The sequence below is a fragment of the Mus pahari genome, chromosome 12 (genome assembly GCF_900095145.1).
Source record: "Mus pahari chromosome 12, PAHARI_EIJ_v1.1, whole genome shotgun sequence".
NCBI classification, from domain to species: domain Eukaryota; kingdom Metazoa; phylum Chordata; class Mammalia; order Rodentia; family Muridae; genus Mus; species Mus pahari.
Genome location: NC_034601.1, coordinates 49,538,233 through 49,556,718, shown reverse-complemented (window position 1 = coordinate 49,556,718; position 18,486 = coordinate 49,538,233). Strand labels below are relative to the sequence as shown.

Here is an 18,486-nt window from a genome sequence, read left to right as displayed (position 1 = left end):
CTTCCTTCCTTCCTTCCTTCCTTCCTTTCTTCTTTCTTTCTTTCTTTCTTTCTTTCTTTCTTTCTTTCTTTCTTTCTTTCTTTCTTTCTTTCTTTCCCCCCCTCCCTTTCTTTCACCCGTTGATTCATCTCTTCAGCCTCTGCTTGGCTTTTAAAGCAACACTCTTCAATTCCATCTTTTTGGACTTAGCCACTTCCATTCTTTTCCTCCTTGAGCGACAGCCTGGAACCTTCCAAGGAACAAGCAAAAGGTAACTATGAGGATCATGGTACTTCTTTACAGTCTCATGTTCAATGCCCAGAAAAGCCATAATTTAATGTAGCTGGGCTCTATTGCTTAAAGTTGCTTCAGATGGGAGAGTCAATGTGTTAACTGTTTTTTTTTAAATTTATTTATTTTTTAAAAGATTTATTTATTTATTTATTTATTTATGTAAGTACACTGTAGCTGTCTTCAGACACTCCAGAAGGGGGCGTCAGATCTTGTTACATGTAGTTGTGAGCCACCAGTTGGTTGCTTGGATTTGAACTCAACGACCTTCGGAAGAGCAGTCGGGTGCTCTTACCCGCTGAGCCATCTCACCAGCCCCTGTTAACTGTTTTTAATAGCCTGTTTGGAGACAGAAGTCTAAGAAACTTCAATCTGAGGAGGGGGAAGAAATAAGACTGGAGAAGAGGAGGAAAGAGAAGCATAGAACACAGATGGCACACAGGACCCAGAGTGGGATGGGGTGCACGTCTCTTGTGAGATGTTCTTGTTAGTTGATCACTAGTGATGTAGTGGGAGCCATATGCCTTTCTGTCCTGGAAGAGGGCAAGATGTCGTATTGCAGAGGTCTGTGCTACTGAAGAGTGGGGCATTTGGGAATTCTTGCTCATGGAGCAGGTAGAGGGTGCCAAGGTGGAAGGAGGAAGGGATCCAGAAGGTTTGTGTATAGAAGACTGAAAGAAGAGACCGTGGGACGGAGGCTTTGGTGGAGTTGGGTAAACTACTTCCTGTCGAAAGCAGAGGTCACAGGATCCGGGACAGAGTTTCTGTGAATTTCAAATGCTTCTGGTTTTGGTGATGAGTGTGGGGTGAGACCGCAAAGGCGCTGAAGTCTGGCAGTCTTCCAACCCTTAATCTCATTAACGGTCTGTGTTTCTGATCCTGACTATGTTCGTCATGATGTTAACATATTTAATAACTATCTAAAATGTACAGGCTCAACTTTAATTACAAAGGTAATGTGAGGTGGTATATATACCAAATAAAAAGATAATGTGAGGTGGTATATACAGGGTCCCTAAGGAAAAGGTGCAGGGAGGTTGGATGGTAGTGGCTGCACGCCTTTGATCCCAGCACTTGGGAAAAATAAGTGGCCGTAGCTATGTAGGTTTGTTCTAGGTCCTTTATTCTATTGCACTAGTCTACATGACTGATTTTGTCATTGTCACTACATAGTGTTTTTGAAGTTAGGTATTGTGGTCCTCCAGTAGAGCTCTTTCTGTGTAAGATTGCTATGGCTATATATGGTACAATATACTAGTATACTGTGGCTTGTGACTGCAAGTAAAGACATTGGTTTAAACAGCTATAATATTAAGGAATATTATTCACTTGGAAGTCTGTAGATAGACCCGACAGTTCAGATGGGTTCAAACTCTCTTGATTAGTTTTGCTTTCTTTGGGTGTTAGCTTTTAAACATGGCATCCCCCCCTTCATGGGTGGATAGGTAGAAAGGCTGTTTAAACAATGGGGTGGTGCTTCCTTCTACATGCCTAGACAACACGTCTAGGTTCCAGCAGCCTCCTCCTGCCCTCATGCTCATCTCTGAACGTAAATATCCCTTCGTCAGTTAGGTCCACTGAGCGTGAACACATCAGCAAACAGCTTTGCTGTTCTCCAGCAAGCAAGGAGTCAGATGGCTGTGAGCAGGTACCCAGTGTTGGCAGTAACCCATAGTTACTGATGGATTGAAAAATGAGCCTCTGTTTGGCCCTGAGTATAAAAAGATGACAGATCTGAAGCGCCTGGCTTGGGAGAGAGCTGCCACCTGTGAAAAGAAAGCAAATTGATTATTTTGATTATTTGTTCCTTTGCTTTTATTTTAAAGACAGGCTCTCGCCGTTTTGCTCACGAGGACCTCAAACTGGCCATGCTCCTTTGCTAGCCATCCTAACTCTGGGATTATAGGCACACAAAACTGTGCAGGTGGGTTGCAAATTAACCTTTCTCTTTTCCCTACATTTGCAAAAAAGGCTAGGTGGCTTAGCACCAAGTAATTCCTTGGTTGGCAGGCCTGTGAGCTGATCTTGGCTAGTTGCTGTTGTGGCTACACACGGGGCAGTAGAGATACCAGGAGAGGAAGAGAGGAAGGGGAACACACAGGAATGCACGCACGCTACTCTATAGAGTCCATCTTATGTTGGTCAACTATTCCTGAACATGAGGTCTGTAATGTCACTCCCTTGGAAAAAACTTGAGTTTTCCCTCTCCCATCAGGTATAAGTGACAGTTCAGTTGTTAACTTTTACCCTAATGGCTAGGTTTTCATCCATTGATCTGTCCCTCATCCATCCACCCATCCATCCATCCATCATCCATCCATCCATCCATTTTAAAAAATACAATATAACAAAATAGAATAGTAAGAGAGAACAAAAAGTATCACATTAAAGTTGGAAAAGACAAAACAACAGAAGAAAAAGCACACAAGAGGGCACAAGAATCAGAGACCTGCGCAGAAGAGCTGCCCTGTGCAGACCCGTGTGAGCCCTGCGCAGACTCGCTGCTTCGGTCTCTGAGTTCACATGAGCTTCGCTGCGTTGATTTAGATGGCCTTGTTTTCTTGGCGTCCTCCACCTCCTTTGGCTCTCATCCTCTTCCTGCCTCCCTTTTCGTGGGGGTTTCCTGAGCTCTGAGGGAGGGATTTGATGGAGATATATTATTTAGAGCTGCATCCTCCAAGGCCTGTCTCCATGTGTCACGTCTGGCTGTGGGTCTCTGTATCTGTTCCCATCTGCTGCAGGAGGAAGCTTCTCTGATGATGGCTGAGCTAGGCACTGATCTAAGAGTAGAGCAAAATACTATCAGGAGTAATTTTAATCACTACTTCTCTCCACCCTCCCCCACCCCCTTTTAGACCAGTAGTATTTGGTTTTTTCCTTTAGGTCACTGAGCTATCTAGTTATCTGGTCTTGGGTTCTTGGTCACCCAAGCAGGGTTGAGTATGAGCTCCATCTTGTGGTGTAGGACTTAAGTCAGATCAGACACTGGTTGGTTACGCCTGCAAGGTTTGGCCACCATTGCCCTAGCATATCTTGCAGGTGGGGCACAATTGTAGAGCAGAGGGTTTATGGATGGCATAGTGTTTATGTTTCCCTTTTCGAGAGTGTGCAGAGTATGATCCTGTATCAAAGATGTTGGAACATAAGGGTGAAGGCTCTGTGTAGGTACCGACTCAACGTTTCCATCTTCAGTGAGTTGTGTATCGCTTACCTTCAACAATGGGGCCTTTCTTGTTTTGTTTTGTTTTGTTTTGTTTTGAAGAGCAACTTACTGTCTTGGCAATAGCCTGAGTTGTTTGGGAATTTTCATGGGGCCCCTTTGGCCAACAACTCAATTAGAGGTATCCGAATCCCAACACTGGAAGCTGCATTTGGTGACAAGAAATGGGCAGTTGGGATTCTGTCTCCCCTATTACTTGGCAGTTTCATTTAGATCACTTTCATATATGGATATAGTTTAGAAGTTCTGGTCCTCCATCCCATCTGCTCTTACACACTTTCTGTCTCTTCTTCTTTGGGGTTCCCTGAGCTCTGGGATGGAGTTGATGGAGACATCTCATTTAGAGTTCTGTGTTCCAAGGTGTCTTTCTCTCTGCATGATGTCTGGGTGGGTCTCTGTATTTGTTCCCAAATTCTGCAGAAGAAAGTTTCTTTGATGATGGCTGAATAAGGCACTTATCTGTGAGTATAGCAGAATGTCATAAGGAATCGTTTTATCACTACTTTTTTTTCTTTTTATTTTGACCAGTAGTATTAAGCTTTAACCCTAGGTCTCTGGGCTATCTGGTCTCTGTTTTTTGACCACCCACACAGTGCTGGTATTGGTTCTATCTCATGGAGTGGGCCTTAAGTCAAGTCAGACAGGGGTTGGTTACGCCACCAGCTTTCAGCTACCGTTGTCCTAGCATATCTTGCAGGGAGGACAGCATTGCAGACCAAAGGCTCTATTTTAGTAGGGTTTCCATTGCTGTGAAGAGGCACCATGACCAAGGCACCTCTTATAAAGGAAAACATTTAATCTGGGCTGGCTCAGAGGTTCAGTCAATTCTCATCATGGCAGGAAGCATGGCAGTGTCCAGGTAGACATGGTGCTGAAGAAGGAGCCAAGAGTTCTATATCGTGATCTGAAGGCAATCAGAAGAAGACTGAATCTCATAGACTGGGTAGAGCTTCAAGCCCAACCCCACAATGATGCACTTCCACCTACAAGGCCACACTTCCTAATAGTGCCACTTCCCATGAGCCAAGCATATTCAAACCACCACACATTCTATAGCTGGGTTGGTTGGTTTTTTTTTTTTTTTTTGGGGGGTGGGTAGCCTATAGAGTTCCTTACTATATACCAAAGACACTAGAATGTAGGGGTGAAGGTTCCATGTAAATACCAGCTCAATTTCTCTATATTCAATGACTTGTGTGGGTATTGTCTTAAACAATGGGACCTTGTTGTCAGTTTTTGGAGAGCAACCTATTGTCTTGGTCACAGCCTGGATTGTTTGGGGATTTCCATGGGATCATTTTGGCCAATAATTCACTTGCATGTAATCTAGTTCCATTAATGGAAACTTTGTTTAGGGACAAGAGATGTACAGTTGGGACTATGTCTCCTCCATCATTAGGAGACTTCATTAGGATAATCTTTATATATTTTAGGAGGTTTCTACTACATAGGTTTTCCATATCTACTCTTCAATGCCCCTCAACTTTAGCTGTCTTTCTCTGCATTCTTTTCCTCATCTCCATCTTCCCTCCTCCTCCCCATCTGATCCGTTTGTTCCCTCCCTGTCGCAGAATATTTGATCACACTGTGAACCCTGTCACTGTGGTATTTACTGGAAAAAAAAAATTGTTTCTAGTTATGTTGTGGCTCAACCCTAGCACATACTTTTAATCCAAGGGCTTTTTGCTTATTGAACACAGAATTAAATCAGGTCAACCATAGGTCAAGAGATGGAGCAGTCAACCAGTTCATAGGGAGTGAACATAGGGAAAAAACCCATAGAGAGTAAGAGGAAGTCCGGAGGACAGATAAGAGAGACGCCCAGGGAGTATGAGGGAGGGACATTTAGTTTGGGGGTTTTGAGACTGTGGAGGAGACCTGCTCTTTTGGGGGAGGGTGGCATTGGCTGTGGAGGAAGGTCAGCTGGCTGATTTCTCTGCCTCACTGAGCTAGCAGGTTTTCACACCAGCATCTGGCTCCTGAGTCTTCATTGGTAAAATCAAACAATTGATATTTTGTTAAGAACAACACCTTTCCCTAACCCCCAGCCCACCTATAAAATCTATTCTATTTCCCCTCCGAGGCGGATCCATGTGTCCTCCCTACTCCCATTCTGTATGCCTAACCTCTACGGGTCTGTGGATTGTAGCTTGGTTATTATTTATTTAATAACTAATATCTACGAATACATGAATACAAACCCTATATATCTTTCTGGGTCTGGGTTTCCTCACTCAGGATGATTTTTTTCTAGTCCCAACCCACTTACCTACAAATTTCATGATGTCATTTTTTAATGACTGATTAGTATTTTTTAATGACTGATTAGTATTCCATTATGAAATTCATATTCTTTACAGCTGATGCATCATGGACTGGAGTGCCTGCTAAGTCAGCCTAACATTGGTCCAATTTATTCTGTGCATCAGTTTATGTAACAACCTCATTCATGTTGGTCTGCAACCCTAACCCCATCCCCCAATCACTAATTCCCCAAGAATATTGTGAATCTTGTCTACTTGGAATATTGAATCCAGGTCACAGGCATTTTCAAAACATTTGTCTAGTATTTGTCTACCATCTAATATTTGAATTAGATCTAAAAATGCCAAGTTCACTTTCTGAGGAGCCCACATAGAAGACAAAAATAGTGTAGCATACTGTCTATAAACTGTCAGATTCTCCAGCTAATAGTTCTCTTGGGGAATTGCAAACATTTGATTTCACATAGACACCAAGTGCAAAGTCCCCTTGATGATTGGCTGCTGTGTTTCTTCACTATAGGGCTGGCAGAACTTGGAACGCTACAGCTTACCCTGGATGTTGAAGATGGGGATGGCCTTGATCATGGCTATACTGGGCAGGGCAGGTGGCCGCCGGGGCCAGGGTGGTCATGGGCTAGGATGAGGAGTGGAGGTGGGGCATGCAAGTCTTACCTCTGGGAGCTTGCTCCACTGTTTCCCCATCTGCCCCTTGAGGTTTAGGTTAAAACAATAGTGAGTCTGTAGCCATTTTTTCTTATTAAAAAGAAACCATTAGTGAGAAATTGTTGTCCAAATAACATCTCAGATTGATTTAAGTCTACTGTTTCAGGACTATGATCCTTTGAATCATATTAGAGAAACATATGTATCACTTTAACCTCTGGTTATACTGTCCTATTGGGGTGTTTATGACAATGCAAGTGTCAAAATTAACCACGCTCTTCTCTCACTGTCAAGCCCATTAGGAGCTGGACCATCAGGGGTCAGTCACCTTTCTTGAGCCTTCCTTTTCTCAGTTGTTTCAGGAATGAATCAAAGACCTTGCATGACCATGGGTCATTTGGAAACACTGAGGACATTTTTTTTTTCCCTGTATGTTGACCCTCTTCTGTGTGGACTAGCCACTCACCGGAATCCTCCCAGCGAGGTCGCCATGGCTCCCTCAAGGAAAAGGACAGGTGACTTGGCATGGATACAGGATATTCTGAGAGCTGTCCCTAAGTACCTTGGGACATTGTCAGTCACACCAGTCTGGTCCTTTTAGCTGCTGCATAATATGTGGAGAAGCTTGGATAGAAACCAGACGCTTCTAATGTATCTGATGGGACATCCATTAGTGTTAAGTTAGTTCCTGGGATTGATAACTAAGGGCAGGTCAGTAACTGCACTGCTTTAAGAGAGGACTGAGGGCTGGAGAGATGGCTCAGTGGTTAAGAGCGCCGACTGCTCTTCTGAAGGTCATGAGTTCAAATCCCCAGCAACCACATGGTGGTTCACAACCATCCGTAATGCGATCTGATGCCCTCTTCTGGGACATCTGAAGACAGCTACAGTGTACTTACATATAATAAATAAATAAATCTTAAAAAAAAAAAAGAGAGGACTGATATCAGTGTATTGAATTTTGATTTTAGAAATGTTTATATCATACTGATATCATCTCCTATAATTGTCATCTACACGCCTATGTAACTGACAGGGACCTCCATAACTTACATACAATAACCAATTTTCTTTCCCATTTTGAAAACACTCAGCCATCTTAGTCTTTATGTACACATACTTCTTTTTATAACAAACAAACAAACAAACAAACAAACAAACTTATTTAATGTATGAGTGCTCTGCTGCCAATACATCTGCCTGCCTGAAGAGGGCATCATATCCCCCCATAGATGGTTGTGAGCCACCATGTGGTTGCTGGGAATTGTACTCAGGACCTCTGGAAGAGCAGTCAGTGCCCTTAACCGCTGAGCCATCTCTCCAGCCCCACAGATACTTCTTTATTAAAAAAATATTTTTAATCTCACCTTTATCTTACTTGCTTTCCCCCTTATTGCCCATTTACTTTCTTAATACTATGAGTTCCATGGTTGTACAGGCAAAGATCATGGCATGGATGCATAAAGACGGAGTTTAAATCAACTCACGGAATTTTCCTTAAGTGACATGGAGGATGCCTAAGGAGCGCAGGGGTGATCTCACAGGAGCAAGTGTAGGTGCCCTGGATAGCCATATCATGTCTCATCATGTCTCATGTTTTCATCCCAGAAAGCCCTCTTGTGAAATTCCGCGCAGCTTGTAAATAAGCGTGAGACGGGACGCTGTTCTTCTGATACTGGGATAAGGTTTTGCCCTCACGCCAGTGGTAGTCCCTTGTGCTTTTCCAGTGTTACCCCGCGGTATGATCTGCACGACCAGCCTTTGAACCTGGTGTTTCCAGTGTGAGGAAACAAAGAGCTCTGTACAGTCTCAGTACAGTCTTCAGCGTCCTGGATGTTAGGATATGATTAGCACCCCGTTTTTAAAAAGTTCATTTCTTTACTTTGTGTATTCGTGTGAGTGTGCTGGCCGCTGTGCACAGCTTGCAGGACGTGGGTCTCTCCTTCCACCATGAAGGTACTGAGGATTGAACTCAGTTCGTCAGGCTTGGTGGCAAGCACCTTGACCCTGCGAGCCATCTCAGTGGCCCAGATAGTATCTTTTGGCATTTTAGTGGCCACAGACCGATGTCATGGTGTTGTGGGTTGCCCTCAGCCCCAGTATCATGGATTGCCATATTGCGTAGCTCTCACAAGCTCCTTCCACATCCACACCAGTCCCGTTGTCTTCTTCTATTTTCTTCCGATCTTAGCCGGAGCCTTGCTCGCCTCTGCGCAGAAGCAGAGCTTTGGACATCTGGAGTCAGCGGCAGGGAGCACCATCCACCTTTGTGATCCCATCTTACCGCAGCTGCAGGCAGCTGTGGTCAGAGCCTGAGATGCTGACATGACACATTTTACCCATTGTTGCTGGTCCCCAGAGCCTCGCACAGCCGTAGGGGCCACCACATGTGTGTCCACTGGTCAGAGCGGCCAACGGAGGCACTGGCCTGAGAGTTAGTTGCTTAATTAAAAGTTTTATTTTATTGTTTTAGGCTTTTGTGTTGCTAAGCCTTGAAGTGAGGGCATTCGAGACGAGCACTGTGCCACCGAGCTGCATTCACTGTTGCTTAAAAAGCTCCAATCTGAGAAGTCTAGCATTCTCGTTGGATCTCTTCAAATTCTGATTTTTTTTTTTTGTAATTACAAAAAAATGTAATTTGTCTTGCAATTTGTCCTTGAATTGTACACATGATGAGCTTGGTGACAGGAGCCGTGCTCTGAGGGCTTGCAGGACAGTTGGTAGCATAGCTAGTCTGTGTTTAGCTGAGTCCCTTGGTGAGCTGAGTCCCTTGATGTGGGCTTCTTTAGTACTTGTTGGTTCTTATCCCTGGAACAGGTTGGAGGTAGAGGTTTTACCTTTCCCAGGTAGGTTTAGGGTTTGGAAAAGTCGTTTCTTATCTGATTAATACTAACTGACGTTTTTTTTTAAAAAATAAAAAGGTTCTTTTCTCCATTCCATGGTAGAAACTCAAGGGAGTTTTTCTCATATAGTTTACTGCAGGAACCCACATACAGCTACTATAGGTAATCTTTCTGAAACTATAGAGACCTCTCTAGGAATTGTCCGTTAATCTTATTTTGTTACAATCACTGTGAAACTTGCAGGCTGTGGTTGGTGAAGCAGGGTCGTCCCGGTTGATTTTCTACACATTTAAACTGAAGCAGAGATGCGTTTGCCTAATATTTGCAGCACTGCAGCAGTGGTTTCTGTTGTCTTTCTCTGTAGTACTTGGACCATGAGACGCTATCAGAGACGTTCATCGACAGCAGCGGACAGTATGTTTCCTCGCAGGCTACAGGCTTCAGTCGGAATGCGTACTGCGGCTATGAGCACCAGACCCTGTCTAGCCAGGAACGCTTAGAGGAGGATGCCTTGCTCGCTGCCTCCAAGTGGAAGGTGCCTGACGTGGACCTGGTCCCGTTTGTGAGGAGCACGGACCCTTCCTCCAGCTACTTTGTCATCTTGAACTCCGCAGCCTTCTTCAGGGTGGGGAGCCGGCTGGAGGTGCTGGTTCATGTGCAAGATTTTCAAGGGAAGCCCAAGAAGTATGGCGGGGATTACCTGCAGGCCAGAATACACTCGCCTAAGCTGCAGGCCGGCGCCGTGGGCCGCGTGGTAGACTACCAGAATGGATTTTACAAGGCGTTTTTCACTTTGCTCTGGCCAGGCAGAGTCAGAGTGTCCGTGTCTCTGGTTCACCCCAGTGAAGGGATCAGAGTCCTTCAGCGCCTGCAGGAAGAGAAACCAGACAGGGTCTATTTCAAGAGTCTCTTCCGATCGGGTAGGATTTCCGAAACAATGAAGTGCAACGTCTGTCTTCCCGGAAGTCTTCCGCTGTGCAACTTTACGGATCTGTCCACTGGAGAGCCCTGGTTCTGCTTCAAGCCAAAGAAACTCCCCTGCAGCAGCAGGATCAACCACTTCAAGGGCGGATACACGAAGGGCCTTCTCACTGCTGCCGAAAGTGCTTTCTTTCAGAGGTACGAGGAAGCCTTCCTGCTTCTAGCGGGTAATGATCCTCCCCACTGTCTCTGCCGCATTTAGGAGCCCCGAGTAAGTAAGTGTTCATTTCTTGTCTGTCTGAACCTGGCCCTGTTCAGAAGAGGCGTTGAGTAAGAAAACAAGCAGGTTTGTACTTTTGTTTACTGTTTTAAAAGTGAAATTTGGTGCTTGTTCAACTTAATTAAAGACCTTTTTACCCTTCTTCTTCTTCTTTTTTTTTTTTTTTTTGTTCTTATTCAGATGCTACCATGTTTATTGCTACATAGGCAAGACTACTTATGCACACAAAAGGTTTTTTTTTTTTTTTTAAAGGTCCAAGAGTAGCAGGAGATGGTTCTGTATACGCTTGCTGTGCAAATCTGATAGCCGAGTTCAATCCTTTGCATCCACATAAAAAGCCTGCCGCAGTGTAATCCCAGTACTCCTGTGGCAAGATGGGAGGCAGAAAGATGAGAAGGATCTAGAAGCTTGCAGACCAGCCAGCCTGGAGTATGTGGATAGGCGAAACAAGAGAGGCCCCGCCTTCATGGGGTGGAAGGCAAAGACCAACTCTCACAAAAGTAGTTCTCGGACCCCAACATCCCCACCCCCGCTATGGCGTCTGTGTATCCAACACCCGCCCCCGACTCCAGAAGTGAGGTCTTGAAGTCCTGTCATTGGTGCTTGAGGGTCGTGTGATGCTAAAATTTTGAAGAGGGAGGGGGAGAGATCAGCTTTTAAATACTAAATATGTTTCTGCATAGTAAGACTATGAGTATGACAGTATACTGTTAACTTAGCAAGCAGGAGAACCTAGCAAACCCTCTATTTTAACGGCTGTTGAAAGGATTACAGGATTGTTGCCGAGACATATGTGTTGAACATGAACACAGAACATTTCAGCACAATGTCAGTATATGGGTAATGGGCAGAATGAAAGTATAGAATCAGTATGAGTTGAAATTTATGTTTTCTTCACTTCCGGGATAAGAAAGTGGGGATAGGAGAAGTTGGATGGAAGAAGTTATTTCTTCTGTTCTGTTGTATCGAGATAACTAGGGTTTACAATAGCTAATTGATTATGTAAAAAAAAAAAAAGAAAGAAAGAAATTAGAGTGGATTTTGAATGTCTCCATCATGAACAAGTGGTAAATTTGTGATGATTAGCCAATTTCTTATTGTGCCTTGTAAGTGTTTATAATTACTAAATGCCCCCCCCCCCAAAAAAAATTCAAAGAAGAAATGACATTATAAGACTACCTGGTCTAAAAAAGCACAATTATTTAAAAGACTGTATAAATACATATTTAAAATGTTATTAGAGACCTGATTTTTTTGTGTATGTTTTGCCTGCATGTATGTATGTGTACCATGTACATGCTTGGTATTCACAAAGGTCAGAAGAGGGCATCAGATCCCTGGAGACAGGCTCACAGATGGTTGTGAACTACCATGTGGGTGCTGGGACTCAAACCCAGGTCCTCTTTAACAGCGACAAGTGTCCTTAACCACGGAGCCATCCCCTCAGCCTTTGTAAATATTTTCTTTTTTAAATTCAAAATCTAAACTTTCAATCCAAAATGTTTTGTTGATACATTCTTTCTTCTTTCCCACCCCCTTCTGGATCTTCCCTTATAGATTTTTTTTTTTTTAAAGATTTATTTATTTATTATATATGTAAGTACACTGTAGCTATCTATCTTCAGACACTCCAGAAGAGGGCGTCAGATCTTGTTACGGATGGTTATGAGCCACCATGTGGTTGCTGGGATTTGAACTCCGGACCTTCGGAAGAACAGTCGGGTGCTCTTACCCACTGAGCCATCTCACCAGCCCCCAGATATTTTTATTTCCATATGAAATGCTTACTTGTAAAACTGTGGTAGAGAGCTATCTTTGTTGAGTTAAATTAGAAATCCTGATGTGTTAATATTTTATGGCCACTCATTTTGGTAGGAGAAATATCATGTTGAAGCATTTTAGGAGCTTCTCAAATTTTTCAAACTGATTTTCCTTTTTCCACAAGTTAGCTTGTGGCCCCGGCATTCTGCCACAAGGTGTCACTATGCCAGTGAACTCACCTCATGCATTTATTCATTGGGCCAGCAGAGGGAGCCCATTCAATGCATTTGCTGAATCGTTCTCTAGAAGAATTTGTATTGCTGAATAAAAACTGAAAATGAAAATAAAGGAAAAAACAAAAAAACAACAAAAAACCAAAACAACACACACACATACACACATAAATCTAAACGTTTATTTGTATTTACTTATTTATTTTTGAGACCAAGTCTCACTATATAAATCTAGACTGGCAGAAAACCTATCTTGCCAACACAGCCTAGTAAATGATCAGAGTTACAGGCGCGCAGCCTTGCCAAGCTCCAAGGGTTTTAGTTTTATTTCTTTTTAATTTTTTAAATTAAATTTATTTTAAAAATTCATATATGTGTACCATATTTACATATTTTAAATCTTGCGTCTGGACGTAAAGATTGCTATTTTTAAGTGATAAGAACAGATTGTTTCATTTCTATGAACTTGCACGTGAAGATTATCCAGTTGCCCCTCTCCGGAGTTGTGTCTGTCAGTCTGTCTGATGCAGCTCCCATGAAGAAGGAGGAGGAGGAGGAGAAAGAGGAGGAGGAAGAAGGAGAAGAAGGAAGGGAGCAAAGGGGAGGGTTATGATTTAACCAAGTTCCATGTGGGAGATAGTGGGATAAAAGCGAGCGAGCGAGAGAGAGAATTGAAAAGTGAAACATTCAGAGATATCCCTAACACCAAATCCCACTATTAAAGACAAAAGTGATTGGAAAAAACTGTTACTACAGAAAGAAAAAATAATGCCCACCCTTATATGCCATCCTGGGAGCAGCACATCGTAGGTTGCAGTCGGATCATTATAAAACTCTCTACCTGGGATGTTTGCTTGGGGAAGTATTTGAGGTAGCTTCCATTTTATGGAAACCCAATGATTAATTTTCGTTTTTGTTACCGTTCACACTGCTAAAGTTGTAGACCATTGCAGGAGCCTCTCTCAGAAGAAGACAGCCGGTCTTAAAGGCCTTGGGCACACTTTTTTGAGCTCTCCTGAGTGCCCTGAGTTTGTTTGTTTGTTCATAACCTTGCTTAGGTTTAAAAAAATGACAAAGCTTTGCTGTCATTTTGTTTGTTTTGAGGTAGGATCTCATTGTTGCCCAGGCTGTCCCGGAATTCAGTATATAGCCCAGGCTGTCCTGAAATTCACGATGTAGCCCAAGCTCTCCTGGAATTCACTATGTACCCCAGGCTGGCTTCAGATTTGTGGTGATCCTCCTCATTTTCCCAAGTGACGGAATTACAGACAGTGACCTCACCTGGCTAGCTTTGGCGTTTGGATCTTCAAATCATAGGTCGGCAATTAAGGTGATACAGTCTTTGTTCTTTGCCCTCAGGAGCGAGAAAATGGTGGTTTGGGGAAGATACCTTAAAGATTCTATTATAAGGGCAGGAATTTCAAAATGACATTCTCACTGAAAGTTCTCTTTTTATTTTAACATGACCTATGCTTTCCCCACCCTCCCCCAGGCATGGTGGCTCGTATTTGTAACCCAAACTCAGGAGGCCAGGGCAAGAGGTTGGGAGTTCAAGGGTCTGGTCTCCAGCAGGATAGCACACAACAGAGAAGAGGCAGGGCAGTCTGTAAAGTGATTGCTGGCACACACGGGGGATCCAGGTTAGGTCTCTAGAGTGTACCAAGATCTGAGTGTGGTGGTGAGCATGTGCGATCCCAGCTTAGGGGTGGCGAAGACAAGCTCCAGGGCTCTCAAGCCAGCCAGTCTAGTCTACTCGGCGAGGTGATAGGATGGTGAGAAACCCTATCAGCTGTTCTCTGGCCTTCCTGCCATACGTATACACACGCATACCTGCACTCATGCATGCACATAAACCCCACCAGCCAAAGCAACCAACCACAAGGTAAGCAATCAATACCCTCTCCAACTGCCTTATATCTTTGGGAATACTTTGATATTACCACCACCTACCCACCTTCCTTTAAATTCTCAGTCGTTAATGTCTTCCGTATCTGTTTTTCTTTAGAGCACGAACTGTCCAGCATGTAATCTTAATACAGTTATCACAGCTGAGACATTTGTCATTGATATATCAGTATTGCCCACTGACCCTAGTTCATGTTTACATTTCCCTGGTAATGTCCTTTGTTAATTTAATCCGTGATCACATTCTATACTGTCTTGGGGTTTTGTTCCTGTGAAGAGACACCACGACCACAGCAATTCTTATAAGGAAAACATTTAATTGGAGCTGGCTTACAGTTTCAGAGGTTTAGTCCATTATCATCATGGCAAGAAGCATGGCAGTGTGCAGGCAGATGTGATACAGGAGAAGGAGCTGAGAGTTCTACATCTTGGTCCACAGGTCCAGGAGACTGTGTATTGCACTGGGTGGCTTGGGCCTGAGAGACCTCACTTACTATATAGCAACTTACAAGGAAGCGCACCTACTCCAAAAAAGCCACGCCTTCTAATAGTACCACTTTCTGTGGGCCGAGCATTCAAAGACAGGAGTCTATGAAGAGGGGTGGGGTGGGGCGGGGCGCGGTGTCATTCCTACTCAAACCACAACAATACTTGGTTACCTTTTAAATCTAGGAAGGTTCTTCATCTCTTTAGCTTTTTATGATATGGACAGTTTCAATACTGATACTATGTAGAATGCTGACTAAAATATTGATTAAATTGAGGTTAAGAATGTTTGAAGGAAAATTATGGAGAAAACTATCCTTCAGGCATTTTCATATGAAAGGTATCTATCTATTTTTGTGTAATAATCTCCAAGCTCATAAGAGTGGTTTATATGTGCCCTCTTGAAGGTCATCCAGTGTCGCTATGTAAGATATGAAATTCCGTTATCCTCCTGTGTGGCCAGCCCTGAATAGGCATCCTTTATGACTTGGTTTTCTGTCTCCTTCTGTAGAATGTCAGTTCCAATTAGGGAAGATATTCTGGGAGTTTTGCCACGTAAGCCAGGGCTAGAACGGTGCCCAGAATATAAAAGGAGCTTACTAATTTTCTATAGAATGAACACATTTTTTGTGCAACTGATGAAGCAGTGAAAATCTCCTGATGGTTCATTCCTTTTTCAGGAGGCCGAGCACTCTCCATTTTTAGAGCTTGTTTTGGATAAGTCTGAGAGTCCTGATAGTGGCTCTGGAATAGTGTTCCTGGAGTCCCATTCATTGCTGCTGGCTTTTGTTCTCCCTCAGTTTCCCATGCAGTAAAGAATTTACTGAGCATAGACGCTGGCCCATGGTCTAAAGGTAGGAAAGCGACGTAGAGAAGCCCCACCCATACCCTTGAGGAATATATGTTACAGTAAGGGGAGCAGACACCAAGGAGTCTGCAATTGAAGAAAGTACTGTTTCGGGGCAGACATCTCCATGGGATGTCTCTCAGTTCTGGGCACGTCTAAGAAGTGTGACATGTGACTTAGTTCAGTGTGGACTTGTGGCCTCAAAAACATGGTCACAAAGTGGACATTCTCTTATCCCTAAAAGTTAGTAATTTTGGATCTCTCTCTCTCTCTCTCTCTCTCTTTTATACATGTGTGTGTCTGCATCAGTGAATGCACACTTAGTAAATCCATGTTTATTTTATATAACCTTCTCTCAAGAGCCCTGGTTTATTAGCTATTAGTCCTGTTGGGTAATTTTTTCACTTCACCATAATGCTCAGTGAAAGCACATGTAGTTTTTCACTGACAGGCAAAGACACACAACTGCAGACAAATGTCCCTGACTCACAATCTAAGCGTGTGCTTTTTCTTTTTTCTTTTTCTTTTTTTAAAAAATTCCTTCCAAAGTGGTGTGAATATCAAGATGCCAATCAACTCCAGCGGGCCTGACTGGGTGACCGTGATTTCCAGGCGGACGAAAGGTAAAGACAAACGAGCTTGAGGACGTTTCCCCTTCTTTAATAAAGTCCTTGCGTTTCGAGTGTTTCCCCTGCATGTCTGCACGCGTACTACCAGGCATGCAGTTCCCTCAGGAGGCAGGTAAGTAAGCAAGCGTGTCAGGTCTCCTGGGGCTCAGGTGTCACCCATGCGGCAGCTAGGAACCCTGTGCAACCCTGTGAGTCTCATCCCCGCTGGGGCAGCAAGGCCCCTTAACTGCTGAGTCATCTCTCCAGCCCGATGGACTGGACTTGCCCAATGTTGTGATTTTTGTTAAGGGGATTGTTGTACAATATATATATTTTTAAACCCATTCATATGCCATGGCTACTTCTGAGTATAATCGGGAACTATTAAAAGCGTAATTAAAATAAAAAAGTCAGCTAGATCTTGCGTCCTTAATTCTGGGTTTTGCTATGCCCGCTAATGTGAAAGCTGTCTTCTTTTTCTTCCATTATACACTCTACATTTGTCTCTTCAAGGGTTAGTCTCTAGAAGAGCGCTTCTCAACCTGTGGATCTCGACCCCTTTGGGAGCCAAGTGACTTTCCCAGGGGTTTTGTCCAAGGCCATTGAAAAAACACAGATATTTACATTATGATTCACAAAGCAGCAAAATTGCAGTTGTGAAGTAGCGATGAGCTAAGTGCGTGGTTTGAGCTCACCAGAATATGAGGGTCACCGCCTTAGGAAGGTTGAGAACCACCGTTCTAGAGCTGTGTTATCCAATGTGGAAACTCCTAGTCTTTTGTGGCTATTAAAACAGAAATGACTTGAAATAAAAAAAACCAAAAAACAAAAAACCCAAACCACCAACTTCAGTTTTTAGAATCACACACACATCGTATTTGGCAGTACATAAAAAGTTCTGTTGGCGGGCGTTGTTCTATAGATAATCATGACATGTATGTAAATTGTCTTGGAAAGTGTTAAGCGCTTGAGTAGAGGGTGGGCTTCTGACTCAGTAGGTTAGTGCCCATTTTCAGCATGCCCGTGGCCCAGGGCTCAGTCTGTGGTGAGCACTGACACACAAGCACAAACAAATCACAAGTCGATGCGGTTCTGATCTACTGGCCTAGGTATGGATACAGAAGAGGCAGCTGGGAGCATCGGCGTACATCTGTCATTCTTGGGAGGATGAGGGAGGGGAACTGCTTTGAGTTCAAGGCTAGCCTGCACTACAAGCATGCTGACTTCCAGGCTAGCCTTGGCTACAGAGTGAGACTCTGTCTCAAAGCACCAAAACCATAAAGCGAAACTCAGAGGAGTGTAGTGCCTTTGCTGTAGTAAATTTAGAGAGCTAGGAGACACTGTGTAGGTGGGAGAGAGCTTTGTTGTTATTGAGAGCAACTGTCCCCCACACTGCATAAATTGCCATCCTCTTTGCCACAGGCACTAGGTGATTGATTATACACATGCACCAAGTGGAAGGCTATTAGGTAGAGATGTAAGCTGTGCAGAAAGAATCCAAGAGGCAGGACTACCTCTAGGGGGCAGTGTGGTCCTTTGTTTCCTGACAAACAAACCCACTGTGGCCACACCTGTAGATTTTCCTCACTGCATCTTAAGACTTTGTTTGTTTTATTTTTTGTTTTTGTTCCCCCCCCCCCCAAGAATCTGAGTTTTAAAATGTGATAGTAATATGTTTTAAAACACTGGTATGTAGTTCAGAATTCACGAAAGGATTATATGACATAAATAAAATTTGTAGACCATATATAGTCTGGCTTCCACTGTTAGATGTGAGAAGTCTTAGTCTCCTGATGCAGGTCTGTATTTGCTTTCTACTTGAACCAGATGACTTGCCAATTGTATGGATGTGTGTGTATTGTGTGTGGTGTTTCTCAGTAACACTGCACTTCAACAGCTTACCTACTAATGAACACACCCTTCTCTCCTTCCATTCTGCCAAGCTTGCCTCCTGTGTTGTGTTCCCAGGTGTCCTGTAGAGTGGTTAATAGGAGGAGCTTTTTGTTTTTCAAAAAAAAAATAATAATAATTTGGAGGGGGAAGGGAGGTTTGAGATAGGCCTTCTCTGTATAGCCCTGTAGACCAGTCTGCCCTTGAACTCCTGTCTTCGCTGCCTGAGTGGTGGGATTAAAGGCATTGACCACCCAACACCCAGGCCCATTCTTCTGTGTGTGTGTGTGTGTGT

At 43.6% G+C, this 18,486-nt stretch overlaps 1 protein-coding gene across 4 annotated transcripts in view; it reads left to right on the top strand.

Moving 5' to 3' along the window:
• Nxpe3 (neurexophilin and PC-esterase domain family member 3) overlaps nucleotides 1-18,486 on the top strand; it is a 57,102-nt gene that overhangs the window by 21,213 nt on the left and 17,403 nt on the right. For all 4 annotated transcript variants that reach the window (XM_029544421.1, XM_029544419.1, XM_029544418.1 and 1 more), the window contains exons 3-4: nucleotides 9,625-10,379; nucleotides 16,243-16,316. In XM_029544421.1, coding sequence (XP_029400281.1) covers nucleotides 9,625-10,379; nucleotides 16,243-16,316 — 829 coding nt within the window. The remainder of the gene's footprint in view (nucleotides 1-9,624; nucleotides 10,380-16,242; nucleotides 16,317-18,486) is intronic.